General features: G+C 41.0%; 3 protein-coding genes and 1 pseudogene across 3 annotated transcripts; 3 read left to right on the top strand and 1 right to left on the bottom strand.

Annotated features, from left to right (window-relative positions):
* The first annotated feature begins 1,332 nt into the window (after positions 1-1,332).
* On the top strand, positions 1,333-2,270 carry LOC120795820 (protein FAM163A-like). Its single transcript, XM_040138002.1, has 2 exons — positions 1,333-1,425; positions 1,893-2,270. Exons 1-2 carry the CDS (start codon positions 1,333-1,335, stop codon positions 2,268-2,270), a joined length of 471 nt encoding a protein of 156 aa, XP_039993936.1.
* A 4,486-nt stretch (positions 2,271-6,756) lies between these two features.
* Positions 6,757-10,365, top strand: LOC120795746 (annotated as a pseudogene).
* Positions 10,366-10,945: 580 nt separating this feature from the next.
* Positions 10,946-14,158, top strand: ebi3 (Epstein-Barr virus induced 3). Its single transcript, XM_040138160.1, has 6 exons — positions 10,946-11,217; positions 11,651-11,765; positions 11,913-12,018; positions 12,612-12,729; positions 12,884-13,041; positions 13,762-14,158. The coding sequence occupies exons 1-6, from the start codon at positions 11,115-11,117 to the stop codon at positions 13,915-13,917; spliced, it is 756 nt and encodes a 251-aa protein (XP_039994094.1). The 5' UTR covers positions 10,946-11,114; the 3' UTR covers positions 13,918-14,158.
* A 40-nt stretch (positions 14,159-14,198) lies between these two features.
* Positions 14,199-16,665, bottom strand: odf3l2a (outer dense fiber of sperm tails 3-like 2a). The gene is made up of 5 exons (XM_040138161.1): positions 16,617-16,665; positions 16,140-16,244; positions 15,851-15,973; positions 15,188-15,329; positions 14,199-14,544 (listed from the first exon to the last, which is right to left on the bottom strand). Exons 1-5 carry the CDS (start codon positions 16,663-16,665, stop codon positions 14,199-14,201), a joined length of 765 nt encoding a protein of 254 aa, XP_039994095.1.
* Positions 16,666-18,271: the final 1,606 nt, after the last annotated feature.

The following is an 18,271-nucleotide window of genomic DNA, read 5'->3' as shown; positions in this document are numbered from 1 at the left end:
CACCTTTAAGTATGTAGTTCAACTGGTAGGCGATTATCTTAGCTTAGCATTAAGACTGGAAGCAAGGGGAAACACCTAGCCTTGCTCTGTCCAAAGTTTAAAAAATACAACCCACTTGCACCCCTGAAACTTATTAATGAACACAATGTATCACATTTGTTTAATCTGTAAACAAACCGAAATGTAAAAATGCCAATTTGTGGTTTTAAACTGTTTAAAAAACTTGTTTTAAAAACTGTATTAAATACCGTATTTTAACTGGGTTGTTAACAAGTCGAACCGGATACGAACACAATTTTAATTTAGCTAAGTTCTTTATATTGGTGTTCATACTGGACTTTATTTAGTGTAGATATAAGTGCCAGCTATGGTGGCTTTGCAAACATTATGTTGAAAACAGTATGTTCTCACTTCTGTATTTTTTTTTATTTTTATTTTTTTTTACAAAGTGTGAGATAACGACAGCCGACAGGTTTTCCGTCTCTGTTGCTTGGTCTGAACAATATGGTGTGGTATTAGTGTACATACAAAAGAGTGGTATCAGTAATCTCATCTCATCTCACTCTCAGAAAGAAAGTGAATAGGTGGAGAAACAAAACAAGTGCACAGGGCATGAGGGCTCAACAGTTGGATGAGAATGTAAGTAATGTGAATCCAGCTGAATACCTTGGGGCGAATTTGGAGCAATGTGTTAAACAGCTCTCTCCACCAATTTTGGATTGTCTTGTGTTGGGTCTTTTAACATCTTGGAATCATTTTGGAAATGAGTGTTTTCAGGTGAACATGTTTTTTTATGTGTGTAATCTCTAAATAAATCCTATCATATCATCAAAACACCAATTTGTGGATGAGTGGGATTCAGAGACTCAGAGACTTGTAGAATTTATGCCGAGGACCATTGAAGCTGTCCTGTAGGCCCGTGGGGCCCGGCACCTTGACACACTTAATGTTGGTTTTTTTAATTCATCACCCATCTATATCTGTGAGGCCTGAACCCCAGCTGTCTGATAACAGCTGCATGATGCTGGTTACAGCATGTTTCATCAGTTGCAGTTACATCATGATGGTACATGAATATACTAATTTAGCCTACACTGGTTATCATTGCAGGCGTTATAGCAACCTTTGTTGGACGTAAGTGTGCAGAATATTCTGCAGCAGCTTTTAGCAATACTAAAATCCAGATGTCTAATCAGCTCATTCAGAGTTTCTATTTTCTCCCTCTTCTTCTTTTTCTTCAAATTTCTCTGGCGGTCTCCATCTTTCCTTCTCTCTTTTTGCTTTTCATCTCTCTCTGTCTCAAGCTGAAGGGTTTGATGGAGAGCTGGTCGAATGTCAGCGGGAACTATTGTTATAACCGGAGGAATTCTCGCCGGAGTGATACTGCTGTGCATTGTAGCAGTGCTCTGTTACTGTAGACTCCAGGTATCACTGTGTCACTGTGTATGCATTAATTTTTTCTTTTTCTTTTTTTTTTTGTTTAAGATAGATGACTTATTAAAAAAAAAAGATAATTGACCACAGTGATCTGTGAATATCAAGAGAAGTTTGAAACGAGTGAAATGCAGATGAGAGTAAAAAAATTGAGCAGGTCCTAATCCTGTTATGTAGCAAAGCTTTTTTTTTTTTTAATCTTTCCTTGTTTGTTTTCAGTATGTATCTCAGTTTCAGTCCAACCTTAGTTTTGTTTAAGCGTAGTAACACTACACTTCTTTTTATGATGTAATTTAGCTTACACTCAGAGGCAACTTTATTAGGTACACCTGTAAAAGCTTATGCACAAGCTCTACTGTTCAGTGCTCACTATACAGTATGTTTAAAGATACAGTCAGCGCTAACTCCTCTCGCTCAAACTCTTTCACCCTCGTCTCTTCCTTGTCCTCCCTCTGCAGTATTACTGCTGTAAGAAGAATGATTCTGAGGTGGACATGGGCTCCGTGGTGGAAGCGGACCCTCTCTCTCACTTTCCCTGCAACGCCTGCAACGCTCTCGCCATGGACGGCGCAGCCATCACCCCGGTCTCTCTGGATCAGCTGGACAAGGGTTCCCACCACAACCACTGCCCCACCTGTTCGCCTTTCCCCCTCCGTTCTGGACTCACAGACGACATGCGTAACGGAGGGGAGCGGCTGGGCTTCCATACCTACTACGAGAACCCGTCTGTCTCTCTTCCCCTGTCTGCCAACCGGCAGGGCTCCTCCCCTCTGAGTTACTACAGTCCCACGGACATGTTTCCTCCCCCGCCGCGCCCCTACAGCACCCAGGTCTGACCTCTGCTGCACCACGACGACACACAAAAACATATTGATGACTTTATTTACACTCGCCTGACATTTACACGTCTAGCACATGCCCTTTTGTTTGGGACTAAATTCAGGTGATGGATTACAATACAGCACAGTCGCACTCACATAGCCACATTACTGCACATGCTCACTCCAGCCACAGATTTATCCAGACTCGTTCACTCATTCATGGGAGTGACCCATAAACTGAACAAAGCCTCTGTGTGGGCAACAAATCCATGGACCAGCCCTTGTGGAGCAGACAGCAGCGTAAAACAGTGTTAGATCAGCGGGGATGTGGTACATAACTCTAGTACAGCCTCGGTTTGTTTCAAACTGGGCCAAATCACACGGACTAAAATGTGTCTTTGGTAGTTGGATCACAAGTGTGATCCAGTCTAAATTGAATGTGTGAACACACATTCAAGACGCATTTGAAGGTGGTCAGGGACTCATGTGACCATGCATGCACTGTATAGTCTGAACACAAAAGAGTCCCCGTGCATACTCAAAGACGGCAAAGTCAATTTTCTTGTTTAGGTGCTAGGGATGCAAATCTCAAGCAATTCTCATAAGCCATGTTAATGATCAACTACAGATAAATTATAAAATACAAAAACGGCATATTTTTTCCCATGAATGATGAGCACTGTTTTTACACCAAATCCAAAGGAATTAGACACTTGAGGTATAAAAAAATTGTCTGAGTCATAATTAAATAAAACAAAATAACTTAAGTTCCCCTTAAGTTTTTTGGTTATGCTTTATGTTATGAGTTCATATTATCTAGATCATTTCCAAATAATTTCCTAGGAGGTTTTCTGGATGTAACAATGTATTTTAGTACTAATTATAGGAAAAATAGGAATTTCCTTAGAAAGAAAAAAATTAAAGAATAAAAGGTGTTTAAACCCAAGTAAATATTTATTGATTTACAGTATGTTGAATTGTATGCTTTCCTGTTCATGTTGTCTGCTGCTTCAGCTAATCTGCTAGCACTGACTAAATAACTTTCTGGGATATCCTAGCAATTAATTAGAAATTAATTGAACACAGTGTCTCTTTTCAATATACTTAGCACCAAATTACATAGATCTTTTAGGAAACTTTGTGGGAAAGTATTAGGAGATTATTTGGAAATTTACGCAGCCATAAAATAAGGCAAACTTTGTGCCTTTGCTCCACAAATTCGTTGTTCACAAATGAAACTAACAAACTTAAAAAGTTAACAAACATTAATTCTACACAGTTTACAGGACCTCAGTTAGATTAGATTGGACATGCAAGGCACTTAAAAACAAAAGTCTGCCCATTGTCTGTCAAAAGGCTGAAGCCTACAAAAAATACAATAGGCTGCCAGGTTCTCCTGACAACAGGCTAATGTCTCAACCGTTGTTTAATTACTAGTGGTTTTAGTGTGACAAACTTTCAAATCACAGTTGAATAAGTTGATTGGTATTTGTCAGACACCTTAGATTAGATTTTGGAGTCTCAAACCCAAGGCAGGTTGTGAATAGCCACGGAAATCCCCTTTCCTTACTGTATGGACCTATCTGTGTTTTTTTTCTCTTTAGCACCAGTCATAGTTTCCTGCACGCTCAAATGTCAAATTGACCCAAATCTGAGTTCTGTAGCCCAATATCACAAGGCACAAATTTGCCTCAAGGGGCTTTATGTGAGAGCTGTGGGGTGAATCCTGATCGCGAGGAGACGTACCTGAAACACATTGTGACGGAAAGTGTTAGCTTGATCTTCACTCTGTGAATATATCTGGTTACAGAATACAGAGTCTAGGACCTGGACAACCCCCACTACTTTAGTTTCTATTATTCCCTCCTGCTTTGCCCCCCTCCCTCCCCCCTGCTAGTGTTAACTGAAAGGCTGAAATGCCTTAGAAACCGCCCCCCATCCCCCAACCCCCCACCCTCTCCAGCTCACTGTACATGAGGGCTAACAGTTTTTCTATTAGGTGTACTTGTTTGCCAACTATAGAAACTACTAATGGAATTTTTGTCCAGCGGAAAGACGTGAAGAGCCAGTAAGAATTTTACGGTTTTTAAGCCTTTTTTTTTTTTGTGCATCTTGCGCTTATCTAATGGAGGCTAGTTTAAGTCTGCCAGAAGAAAAAAAAAAAAAAAAAAAGTCCACTAAAAAAAAAAGTGATTTTTTTTTTTTTTTTTTTTTTTTAAGGCTTCTGTTTTCATTTCTGTTTAATAGCAGTGGAGCTAGGTGACTAAAAGGAGGTTGGCCCTGCAGTGTCTTCCTTAAATTGATGTATTAATCACAGTTAAAAGATTGAGACGGATGAAAAGATTTTAGAGATGTTTTAGGCTGCGACAAGACACTAAGGATCGTGTACCATGTTTTGTTGATCCTGAAGCTGAAGTTTTTCTATCTGTAAGCCATTATATCTGCTATATAGTACAGTAGCAAGATGCAATGGTATTCCACAGCATATGCCTGAATCTATATATTTTTAAGGCGTATTGTAGTTTTTGTGAAGGATGTCAGGGTTTAGGTGTGTTTTAGTGAGTTTGTACCAAATGTGAGTTCTTCCATGCTCTTCAATTATTATTCCATCCTCATCTTAATTTGTGTTCCTGTGTGTTGCTGCCAGTTTTAATACAACAGAGGAACACAATGGAAAGAGAATGGAAATTTACATTTGGAACTGTAAATTTACTTCATAGAGTAACAGATTAAAGATTATCAGTTAAAAGACATATTAAAGATATTTATTCAGTATATTCTCACATCGCAATGTTTCCACTGAGCTGTGAGCCTAATTATCACATCTCCTAACTTTCCTCTCCTCACATTCCATTGTTGTTTGTAAGTATGTGCTAAATTATATGTGTAAAATTACTTTTTATTAATTTAGATGTCCACTACGCAATGATGTTCACCACCACTTGGCCGATATATTCACTCAACACATATGGTCCCCATAGTTTGTGTAGCACCATAGCTGTACTAGAACTGACCTGTGCGCCTTTCAATTTTAAGGTTCATTTTTTTTTTGTTCCGAGTGTTAAAAAATTGTATTTTTCAGATTTTTCTGTACAAAACTAGAATAAGCTTTGGTATACCCTGATGCAGTAAGAAAAATCCACAATGTTTCACAAAATGTTCCTTTTTTTGAGGAGGAATAAATGTTTATACATCTGCCTGGACTTTTTTGGTTTGACTTCACTTACGATGACTCAGATGGTAGTTAAAACATGAGGAAATAACAGTTTCTGGTTAAAAAAAAAAAAAAAAAGCGCCGACATATGGCGGGAAGTGCTGGAAAAACTACAGAAGGACACGAATAAAAAGTAAAATCAAAGATAGAGATGCAAAAGTAGCTGCACATAGAAGCTCAAAGAAAGGGAAGTGAAACTTGGAAGAGAAATGAAACTGATACATCATCTTGAAAAAGAAGACGAGAAATTAAATGAGAGATTTGGGGGGAGAAACTTGGAGAAACAGCATCATGATGTGGAACTGAAAATGTGAATATGGGGTGGGGCAAGTGGGTGGAGATGCTGAATTCTCTTTGTTATTCTGCAATCATTCTTTGGTATCCTATCACTTTACCTGCTGGACCTGTTTGCTCTCCCGCCAGGTTGCTCAGCCCATGACAATAATAGGGCGACAGGCCTGTGTCGCACCAACACCCCAGGGTGAAATATCACAAATACCACATCATTTACTCAGTCCTAGGTTCATCAGCGGTGTTTAGTTAGCAGTTTGGCAGGTTCCCACAGCATCTTTACCAGCTCTACACTCTAAGAGTGTGAACTGAAGGAATAGAGGAAAACAGATGAAAGTAAAGTGTGTGACAAAACAAAATCATGATTAGCCAAAAAAATCAGAATCAAGTGCTTGTGTGTGTGTGTGTGTGTGTGTGTGTGTGTGTGTGTGTGTGTGTGTGTGTGTGTGTGTGTGTGTGTGTGTGTGTGTGTGTGTGTGTGTGTGTGTGTGTGTGTGTGTGTGAGAGAGGGAGGGAGAAGACGCAATGTGGTAAGAAAGGTGAGCACTTTAGTGGGTGTGTCTAAAGCTTTCGCTCTTTCACACACTCTCTCAGGTCTCATATAAACGTTGTTGAACCTGTTACTGCCCATAATACACCTGTAACACAAACACCTTCAGCAGACGAAGCTGTGTGTAAGTGGTTCTGACGACTGCTTGTTAGCTGATAGTGTGTGTAAGTGTAGCTGCACTTCACCTGTCGGAGTTTCTCTTTCTGTTCTTCACCTTTGGACAGTAGGCTGAGTTTCGTCGGGACGACTTGGACTTGGACTCTCATGCTGGATTGACCGCTCGCCTGCATCACTGCGAGTAAAAACAAGATGACTCCATCTTTCTGAACTCGCTTTACGTCTCACACCACTGCTGGTGGATTTTTGTCAATTTCTGTTATTGGAGGCTTTACATTGTGCCTCTGTGAGGGGGTAGCAGCTAGCGGGGGGCTGCATATTTGGGCAAGATGATGGAGGAGGTGTCCATGATGATGGCGTACGATGCCCATGTTATGGAACAGATGACCGAGGAGGAGATATTGGCCTGTCTGGTGGCTGAAACAGGACCTCAATTCACAGTAAGTTGCATGGATTAATTCAATTATACAAGATTTGACTATGCGCTTCGAGCACTGCAACTGACATCAGCAACTAAACTATGATCACAACATTAACCAACCAAAACCATGGCATGATTCAGGTATTTGTAAGGGTACTAAAAGGTTACTACTTTTTCTAAGAAGCAACCGTGGATTTGGTTGAATAGACTAAAGTTGGCTAATTTTCACGTTAGAATCAATGCAATGCGCCCAAAAGTTGCATATACAAAACGTGAGTGTTAAATAATATGGAACTTGGTGCCCTCAGTATACTTCCTTTACTGACTAGCTAGCTACAAGCATGAGCAGACGGCACACTGCAACATAAAACACATTCCTCTGCTTGACAGATTTGAGATAGAAAGAAATTATGATTGTTTATTTGAGATATTCGAGATATGGAAATTGTCATTACAGGCTTTTAAAAAATCCTCCACTCTACTATTATTCCTTCATACATTCTAAATTATCATTCCCTCGTGTGCTCAGCTCTATCTTATCTCAGACTTCTCTTTATCTGGATCTCTTCTTGGGGCCTGTTCTTTATTTGTTGCACTCATACTACATCTGGCACCAGATCTGTTTGGAGGAGATGGCTTTCTTCAGTTCAGTCAAATATGACAGTTTTTCCATATTACTGTACTTAGACTTGACTCTCTTCCATCAAGGTTCCGACAAAGAAAGCTAAACTGAGGGAAAGCCGACTTCAAATAATGGATGATGAAGAAGAAGAAGAAGACCCTTTGGGCAAATACCTGGTCAGAAATCTTTGACTTTCTCCAGAAATAAATGCAATTATGTCCTTCCACTAATAAAAACAGTCTTTAAAACTCAGCCTCTACACGCAATACTTTTCCACATCAGCAGAAATTAAAGCTACATTCTCTTCTTCTTTTTCTGAAATGACCTGATTTCCACTCCTCAGCTTTCTGAATGCTGGAGTTTGTATTCTGCTGTGTGCTACGGACCCTGATAGATTTTTCTATATTTTTCAGAAAGAAAACCGTCGGCTTCTGCAGGCCAGCCTCCGTCTGGAGCAGGAAAACGACAACCTGGCCCATAGACTGATCAGCAGCAAGGTCGCCTTGAGGAATGCTCTGGACAAGGTACGATCAGGGCTACAGCCCTTCACAAAATGGATAGAAAGAGTTTGATTTAAAAATGCGGAATCACCTGCCGAAGGTCATTATTGAGAAACCACTTTAACATTTCAACACGGGAACTCAAAATGCCCACTAGTCTCTGCCTGAACTTCTCTTAAAAACTCCAATCACAAGGCAATCATGTAGCTCTCCGGATCTGGTTTACATTAACTTCTGGTGTCTTGTAACCCCATGCGGACTGGGCACAGCTGACTGTGGTGACAAATTGGTAAAAACTAAATAAAATGTGTATTTTTAACTGACCTCTTTTGTTGAACACAATGCCGAGTAGAGTAATGTCTTGAGCTCTTTGTGCTCTGCCGACAGGTGGAGGACAGAGTGGACGAACTCACCAAAGACCTTTTGCATACCAGACATCGACTGCAGGTCACAGAGGAGGTGAAGAGAGGGAAGGAAGAGGAAGCTTCAGTGGTAAGAACAACGATTTTCATGTGTCTGATGATTTAATAGCACATCATATAATGTGATTGTTGGCATGCAGGAGTTATTTCTGTTACAGCTCAAGGATGTGTTCAGAAGAGAGCTGGCGAAAGCTGAGCAGGAAGTCAGAAGGTCGTCTGGCATCATCGCAGATTACAAACAGGTACAGAGAATCTGACTCAATGTGGTGGGAATCTGAAAAAGGAAAACTATGCCTCAAAAATGATATATTAATAAAGAATTCAGTTATGTTTTGCTTAATGATGTTAATATCAGATGCTCTTTCTCTCAGATCTGCTCTCAGATGACAAACCGTCTGGAGAGGCAGCAGGCCGCCCACAGAGAAGAGTTAGACTCACTCAAGGTGAGAATATAGACTTTCATCTCTCCTTTAATCTTTTTCTCCTCATCTTGAACACCATGTCATAGGAATCATTTTTGAGCCCTTTCAAAAATTTGTTAACACCTCAGTGGTTTAATTTTCTCATTGAAGATCCATTATTACAGCAGATGTCACTGGTTTTCAATCGCTGGATGTCATATTTGGGGCGGAAAAGGCTTCATTGTACCTGTTACTCTCACCCTCCATGTCTGCAGAGTGCAGTGGAAGCCTGCTCTCGCTGTCAGCACTTTGTAGAAACAGATGAACCATCAACCTCTCCAACAGCAGCTCTGACAGAAGCCCACGGGATGACCAAACCAGGCCAGGATGGGGACAGCGAAGGTCCTGAAAAGGCAGACCAGGAGAAGGAGTCCCTCAAGGCTCAGATAAGGGAACTGGAAAAAGAGTTGGCCCAGACCAAGCTCCAGATGGTGGAGGCTAAGTGCAAAATCCAGGTAAATGTTGGTACATACATTACACTCACACATCTGGGTACATTATGTATTCTGGTCAAATCACAGCAGCTAATCATTCCTTGTCACTTTAATACAACCACAACTACAAGAATGTATATGAAACTGTACTTGTACTTGTTGGCACTTTCTGGGGCATATATTTGTTGCCTTTGATAAAACTCAAGAAACAAATTGTCTCAACTACCTGGCCACCTTTAATTTAGAGCTATTAGACCCCACTGATGTAAAGCGTTTTTACTAAGCATAAACCCTTGAAAGCATAAGATAGGACAGGGTCCCCCAAAGCCTAAAAGCTGGTGGGGGTGGAGTAAAACATTTGACAGCACTGGTGAGCAGAAGTGACGGAAGCAGGAAGCGGGAAGAAATAGCAGAAATTCATTTATAAGGAAGCAAAGTCAAAACGTGAAAGAAAAGATTTTCTTTATTGAACTTTTGCCAAAGCTTTGTTCCTGATCTATCCGAATCCTAGTTTTATCCCGAACCCCTAAATCCAACCCTTATCCTAAATAAGAAAAGTTGGGAAAGTGACAAACTGAAAAAACGTCCTCTCTTTTGATGGTTTTTGTAATCATTTGTTTCAGTTTAATTTCAAGTACAATAAAGTGGATTTTCTTATACTGTTAGTAAATGTGTTTATAGGACTTCCTTATGAAATTCATTTTTCTTATACTTTCAAAAATATCTTTTACTACAATATTACAAGGATTTTCAGAGGAATAAAAGAACATAAACAATACATTTGCACAAATATGGACTGAAATTAACTTGTTATAGAATAAAGTTCAAATTTTTACAGCTACATTTCTTACATACACGCTTCTTATCCTCTTACAGGAGCTGGAGCACCAGAGGGGACTCCTGGCCAACAATCTGCACGAAACAAAGAACAGCTGGATCAGCAAGGCCTTTACCTCCCTGCGGACATCCAGCGGGGGGACTTCATAGATTTAGCATACCCCGGGATGGGGCTCCAGCACTGGGTTGGAACCTGCACAGCTGCTCCCTGTCTGCATGGAGCATTAACAAACTGTCGTAGCTTCAAAGAGGCATTTGAGAAAATGTGCGATGTGCTTGGACTGTGAAGGCGTTTCAGCTAAAAACTGGACATTATAGACTGATCAAGCCACTTTAAGTGCGAGCTGTATTAATTCACACTGTTATGTACACTATGTATTCCATACTATAGTTGCTGTTCTTCATTTTGTGCCCTAGAGGGCAGTCTAGAGCGCAAAATGAGCAGAGGAGAGTACCTGAGAGCACGTAAAGGTGCTGCCAGACAAGCACCCTCATGTGTCCTCATTGCTTTCCAAGAACTGCATTCACCAATGAGGTTCTTTCTATACGTGTAAAACTAATCCACGTGCCATGTGAGCCTTTCTGTATATAATTATTTAATTTGTGATCAATACAATAATAAAGCAACTATGACACTAAGTTTTTGTTAATGACGTAAGAAAACTTGACGCATCAACAGAGACTTTCTGGTTCTTTCTCACGGATGTTTTCCAGTGATACACCAAACTCGCTGTTCCTCTTTCATTTTGACCACGTCTGCTCTTAAAGAGCTGATCAGCTGCTGCTCACACACATAGAGAAGAGTTGTCAGCCCGTGCTGTTTGTTATCTCTGAACTTTGGCACGAGTAATGAACTAGGTCGTAAATAGAAAGAAACAGAGCATAGAACAAAGGTTCAATAGAAGGGATTTGTCTTTTAATTTGCTCAAGTGAGGGCTGACTACAGTTTTTATAGAACTATTTAGACAAACTACTTCTTCTCAAAGACTGATGGCACCGATGTTTGGCAGTGTGTGTGTCACTGTGACTCTCCTCGTGTGTGTTCTCGGAGGCCAGGCACTGGACCTGCTGAGAGCAACTGCAGCATCAGGGAGTGAGTACCAGTCTGTGAAAATATGCTCACAGTTTCTAGCTTGTGGTATGTGTGTATGCTTTCAACGTGCATGAGTTTTAACCAGGATCTAAAAACGGAGGACAGGATTATTATTTTATTGTACATTTATTTTTTTCTATTATGTTTGATTTATATCAGGCTGCTGTTTATAAGGCCCCTCATGTCCTGGCATTTTGTTTATCCTCCTGTCTTTGGAAAGGACCTTTTGTGTCTCGCTTGAAAATAACCCTATATCAGAAACATGGAAATTCACACCTCTGTAGCTGTACTTTGGGGATTTTGTCAGCATTTCCCCATTATTTTATTTTTTTCCTCTTTTGAAATATTCATTTAACATTTCATCCATATTTTCTGTATTTTATGCTCTGCTCATGTTGCACATTATTTGATTAAATGTGATTTCTTCCACCAGATCCTCCCTCAACTCCTTTAGTGCATTGCTGGTGTTCCAGCTATCCAGAAGTGGCTCTTTGCTCCTGGCCTGAGCTGTCCCACTCCCCACCGACGCACTACATTGCCACCTACAGGTAAATCTGACAAGGAAAACAACTGCCCTCCTCCTGTGTGCCAATCCAAACCGCTGACCCCTTTTTAGTAAAACAGACTCCAGTTGTCGAGTGTCACTTAGGAGGTCATTTTGTTATGTGTGTAATTTTTGCTTGTGTGTTTGTCAGTGAGAGACACAGCCAGCCAGCCACCAAGCAGTGCCAGCTCATCCCACCCAGCGCTTCATCCTCTGCTCTAAACTCGTCCTCATCGTCATCACCCCCATCTGAACAGGTGCCAGTTCATTTACCTTTGCAGAAGTGATCTGCAGATAGACCATCTCCGGCTGAAGAGGGATTTTCCAGGATGCACACAGTCCGATTTTTAGCCAAAATGAAACCAAGTACACATTACTCATTTATAGGGAATGTTGTGCCGAAAATGATTGGATTTGGGAGGGTTTTATACTGCAAAGTTTAGTCCAAAAACTCCATTTCCAAACAAAACTGATCAGGGTGTACTGGCTGAGTTCTGGAAAACCCCCTCACGTTTCTTGTTATAGCTGTAATAGACCACAGACAGTAGGCCAGTAAGATCAGAGAAATATTTAGCATTGTGCTTGGTTTCTAGCAATTATTCATTCACCATCCCCCCACCCACACACACACACACAGCATTCATCCTGTCGTGTGTAGATCTATACTTCATTCTATTAAATGGAAAAAAAAAACTGACAGTTTGCAGAAATTAGCAAATTATTTTCATTTACTGAATATTTTTTGATGAAATATACATAAGATATATAAAATACAGTATTTACTGTATAACAAACTACAAATGATATGTATATTACCTGGCATCACATATTATCTGTTATCTGTTTTTAGCTCTGGCACTGTCAACTGCCCAACCTGAAGCTTTTTACCGACTACATCATCAATGTCACAGCTGTTTATTCTGGTGCAAGCAGTTCCCATCTAGCAAGTTTTATGCTGGAGGAAATTGGTGAGAACTGAAATTATGCATAATCCAATGTAAAGTTACAGAGAAAGTGATGAATATATGGTGTGAATTGATAGAAACACAGCTTTACATCTTAGCTTGATATGATAATGTAGAACACATTTTTCTTTCCCTGTCTCTCTCTTTTGTTGTGCAGTGAAACCAGATCCCCCTGTAGACGTCCGGGTTTCCCCTCATAATATCAGAAACTTGTTGGTGGAATGGTCTCCTCCCTCCACCTGGGCCGACCTAGACATCTTCCCCCTTAAGTACCACATAATGTACCGGTGGGAAAACAGGGGCACCCAAAAATTTGTAAGTATTTTCATCAGAACCTGCCGGGTGAAAGGGCGGTAACAACAGCAGTGGGATGTAAAAACTCTACATTTGACACATACTCCGATACCACACGTTGACGCTCAAAATTACCTAAACTTTTCACCCTTAAAATGTTTTCAAGTTGGAAGTTTCAGAAAGTCCCGTCATCTCTAAACTCTTCCTTTTATATCTCTCTTGTATGTCTCCTTTTAAATTTTTGATCTAATATTTTATTACAGTTATTAAAGTATTTAATTGTGGGGCATTAACTTTTCTGTTTGCTACTAATTGTAAATATTGGCCTCAAAAACACCAAATCAAATTGTTTGGAAGTGTCAAATTATCATACCATTTTCTAATAAGTCACCCTTAAAAAGGATTTATAGGTTGTGACTAATTAAAGGGTAAAGGGATTTTCCAAAACCGGGCAACCGAAAAGTTGCTCTTATTAATAGCTTATATCTGAGCTATAAAGCATTGTGATTGAAATATTTAACATTAATAAAACCTTTAGTTACAACTTATAAATCCTTATAAACTGTGAGCACATGTATTCCACGCTGATAAATGCTAATTGGAAACCAGTTTGTCCTCTCGTAGAGCTGATTTAAATCAACATATACAAACCTTACCCGTTGTGTTTATTTTTAAACCTGTTTATGTTAAATTGATACGGATGATTTTTTTGAAGAATATATTATACATTTTCTCCTCCAGCTGGGTCCGTTTGAGAGCACCAGGGTGGAACTGAAGGGGCTGACCCCAGGGAGGGCATACATCTTCCAGGTGTGCGCCAAGGAGCTGCTGGGTCTGGGCAAGTGCAGCAACTGGAGTTCACCTGTGAATGTCACCATACCAAGGACAAAGCCGTAGACACTCGTTTCTCACACCCTGTCTTATTTACCTCTTACCTACCAGTGACCTCAAACTGAAGAATTGCAGAAAGATTGTTTTAACCGCACATACAATGCAAGCAAGGGCTGTTGATATTTTGTTTTATTTATAAAGGAATACAGTTCCATTGGAAATTTAATTATTTGAGTGTTTGTTGTAATGCTGTTGGTTTGTGATGGTTTCTTTGAGGAAACTGATATTAAAGTATCATTGTGAGAAAAATTGAATAAAATAAGGCATTTGAAATAAATCCACAGTGGTCAGTCAACTACATCCACCACAAGTGGGGTGACAAACTCAGAGTGTCTGACACCCAGAGTGAAGGACGGGGGTTTGGGAAGATGCACGTGAAATTTCTCTGGGCTGTATGTGCCTGGGCCAGGAATAGCGGAAGAATAAATGGGCCTCTTAGTCCGGCTCTGCATGGAGAAGGAGGGCTGGCGCTGCCGGTAAACGTCTGGGTTGGTACTGTTGTATTTTCCCGGTCCAGGGCTCATGGAGAGATCTTCAGAGGGAGCTCCGACCTTCCTCCGGCCCGAGAAGCTGTAGCTGGCACTGGAGGGTTTGTTTGGAACCTGGCAGCCCAGCAGATTGGGAAGACTGTAGCTGGTGGCGTGAAGAAAGCAATACTCAGGTTGAGCTTCAGCGGCTTTTCATGTCAGTTTTTCAAGCTTCAGAAACACTTTCTCTGATTTAGAGGATAAGCCTGGTGATAGTTTATGTATTAGCTGGTTTCTCAATACTTTCCAAAATTCCCAGCTTGTCCTTCACTCTCCAGTCATTCCTACTGAAGATGTACATTTTTAAAAACAGTTCACAAACATATTGTCTCTCTCTCTCTTTACATCTGTATAAGAACCAAGTTAGATCCCAAAACAGCTGGGCACTGCGGTTTTTAGCAAGCGTTACTCAAGCAGTAGTAAGTAGCGCTGCGGGGGACTATTTTCAGCTGCAGATGAATACACGTTTGCTAGTGAGTATTTTGGGAGTAGGATGCATATGAGATTCATTAAGTTTAACCACAGTGACAAATGTTCATCCTAATGAAGGAACGTGTCATCATTATCATCATTAATAGTTTTTGAACAATGGAGCTCTGTGACACAGAGAATTGAGATATATCAGGCTTTCGCCACACAGAGCACACTTGTTAGTAGGAACAATTCATTGTTGGCTTCGGTCTGTTCACTGGATTTGTTCAAAATAAGGAAAATAATCTGTAAAAGTAATCCCGTCTTCCAGTCGTCACCTGTTGGGTGCTGGTACAGCATCCACAGAGCGGTATCTGGTGCGGGTGCCGATGGTGTAGGATGGAGGTCTGCAGTGAGCATTGAGAGGTGGAGCCTTTTCTTGGCTGTAGGCCCCTGGTCCGGGAGTATTGAACGGCTCACCTATGAACATATACACAGAAACTGGTGAAGGAAGTCTTCTTTTCTTTTCTTTTCTTTTCTTTACGACCTTTATTAAATTGATAAAAGCATGCCTACTCGCTTACTGCTGGTGTTTTTTTTTCTTCTGACATTTCTGTCAGCTTGACCTTTATTAAGTGTGTAGGCAGCCACCGCAAAGAGTGAGTAAATCAACCCAGTGAATTACCAAAGTGGTGCTCTGCCCCTACCTATCTCTCCGTTTAATAAAATGGTTTGATTTATGATGCATACAGGTACTTTTGTCCATAGTGCCTCTTATCTTTTGATAGTGGGATGTTATTAGCCTTCTTTACGTTATTACCCTGATGGCACTGTGTGTGTTTGCTAAAGGCGTTTCATTTCTGCTGTCCTCTGATTGGATGTTTTACCCAGAATCTATATACATGTAGCTGTTGTGATGCTTGACCATATATACCCGATGAAGATCAAGCAGCCCGGAACATCATTAATAAATACACCAGCAATAGGCAAGATTTTATCACCTTTACTCCCTCTGCACCTTCCTCTGCCCAAAATAGAGTAGGATGGCGTCTCCATCCGGCCAAACCGGGTAACCTTGGCATCAATGTGGTACCTCGGTCCTGGGCTGGAATCCACAGAGACGACTACAGGACACACAATTACAAACAATCGTCCAAAGACATCCTTTGACCTTATAAAGAGGAATTCCAGACAGGTATTTAGCATTGAAAAAGGTTTAAATGAAACATTAGGGATCCCTGTGACTGAAAACTGGGCCACTGCGGACCAGTGTAACACATGAAAACTCACAGCTCATGCGGCCATGGAGGGAGTATGCGGGGCTGCTGGGTTTTGTGAAGTCATGGTTGATGTAACCAACTGTAGGGGGCAGAGCGTAGCGTCCAGGTCCCGGGCCTGACAATGAGAAAGAGGAGGAGGAGGAGGAGGAGGACAGTGGTGAAAATGATGCAACAGATCCAGCTCCCAAGCAGCAGTATAGCACACCCACCACTCTTTGGCTCAGGCTGTGTTGTCTCTGATGATTTCCATATGGAGCTCTTTGACTTCCCTTTCTATGGTTATGCATTTTAACGTCCTTCATCTGCTTGTTTGAGAATGGATTCTAAACAAAGTAGAAATCTGAAACAAGTATGGAGCAATGACTGCATAATGCTGTGAGAGATTTTAGACCAAAACCTGTTCAGCTATAATAAGGTCCATGTGCATGTACAGTATACCCACCCACACACACGAACACACACAGGCATAGAGATTTCTTAAACTGACCTCTTTCTCTAGCAGAGATTACCGGCCGTTTCTTCATCACCTCCTCCATGCTCTGCCCACCTCTTCTTTCTTCTTTGTCCTCTTCTCTTCCGCTTTGGGGCCTCAGTAACGTTAGACACGTTCTTTTCTTGTGTGGCTCTCTCCAGGTGATCAGCGGCCTCCCAGGCTGAATTATACATGACCACGAAGTGAAGAAACCCTATATTGTCCGAGGCTCTGGGTACACCCCAACCGGCTCTCCACCTCCTTTTCCCTAAGGTCCCCTCAGGACAAAAGGGGTTCCACATCGGTGGCCAAAAAGTCAACTCTGTCAAGGCTAAAAAGCGGAGAACCGTTGTTTGTCGGGAACCGGGACGTCTTAGAGATGTCTTTCAAAGTTGAAAATGAAAGAAAAGGAGCTGCTTCTATACAGCTGACCATGCATTGAACACACGGATTCAGAGGGAAAGTGCTCTGTTGAAGTAAAGCCTTAAAGCACTGCATCATTAATCATGTCAGTAAGATGTAATGTAGTTCATTTGTCATCCTATGCCAAGGCATTGGGTCACTATAGTACAAATGATTAGCAGTATGTGTGGTGAACCTCTCAACTGCGCTATGTATACCGTAACTAACAGCATCTTGGCATACATGCTGTTAAAAAGGAAAGGGCTTACACTGATCTTCTGTTGCAGGTGGACGTCGCTGTAGTGAAAACCACAGACTGGTGAGTATTAAGTGTGACCAGCCTTTTCCTTAAATATATTTTTTATATCAGTGTGAGATCTCTAAATGATTCAGTACCTGCCACAGTAGCTGGTAAATGTAGTAAGATGATGTGACAGCACGCCAAATGTCCTCTTCCAGGAAGGTATGCTTGGCAAACAAAAACCCAAGCCTCTAAATACTGCCACTAAAATCTCCAGGGATCTTTCTGATTTTTCTTTTTCTACTGGCTGGTCAAACCATCAGAGTTAAAAGCCCAAATTTACAGCACTCAGTGGCGGACAGTAACAGCTGTAAGTACATTTACTCGAGTACTGTACTTAAGCACAATTATGAGGTACTTTTTTTTTTGTACTTTTGTATTTGTTTTTTCTCCATGCTACTTCATGGTTCCTATCCACAACATGGGAAATCAAAAAATTCTATCAAAAATAAATACAGGCTTAGAAAACATTGGGCACAATTTTCAGGATCCTGTGCAGAGCCCTGTGCCCTAATACTGGTTTACATGAAAAGTGGCCCGGTGGCCTTGGCGTGGGGACAGGGGTGGGCCGACCTAATTTTCAAGGGGGGGCATTGCCACCGCGTGGCCCCCTTTTTAGACACACGCCTGAAAGCAGACAGGGCGACAGGAGATTTGTAAGGATGATAAACTAGTATTGTTTGATATATATGTGAATAAGGAAAGATAAATATGTTTGAGATCTATATTTTATTTAATGCCTGAAAATGTTGTGTCAGTGTTCATGAAAATAGGATAAAAACACTCAAGGTTTTCATCCCATTTTCAAAACACTCATTTGTCTGTGATTGTGAAAATTCTGGGACCTCAATAATGGGTTCGCTGCCAGAAAACTCCCAGATGGCATCTGAAAAGTGTCAAGTGTGGCGGAAAAGCCCTGAAGAGGATTAACTTTTGGCAGAGACAACACTGTTTACTTTCCAGTGTG

The sequence above is a fragment of the Xiphias gladius genome, chromosome 10 (assembly GCF_016859285.1).
Source record: "Xiphias gladius isolate SHS-SW01 ecotype Sanya breed wild chromosome 10, ASM1685928v1, whole genome shotgun sequence".
NCBI lineage: Eukaryota > Metazoa > Chordata > Actinopteri > Istiophoriformes > Xiphiidae > Xiphias > Xiphias gladius.
This window is presented reverse-complemented; position numbering and strand designations above follow the sequence as displayed.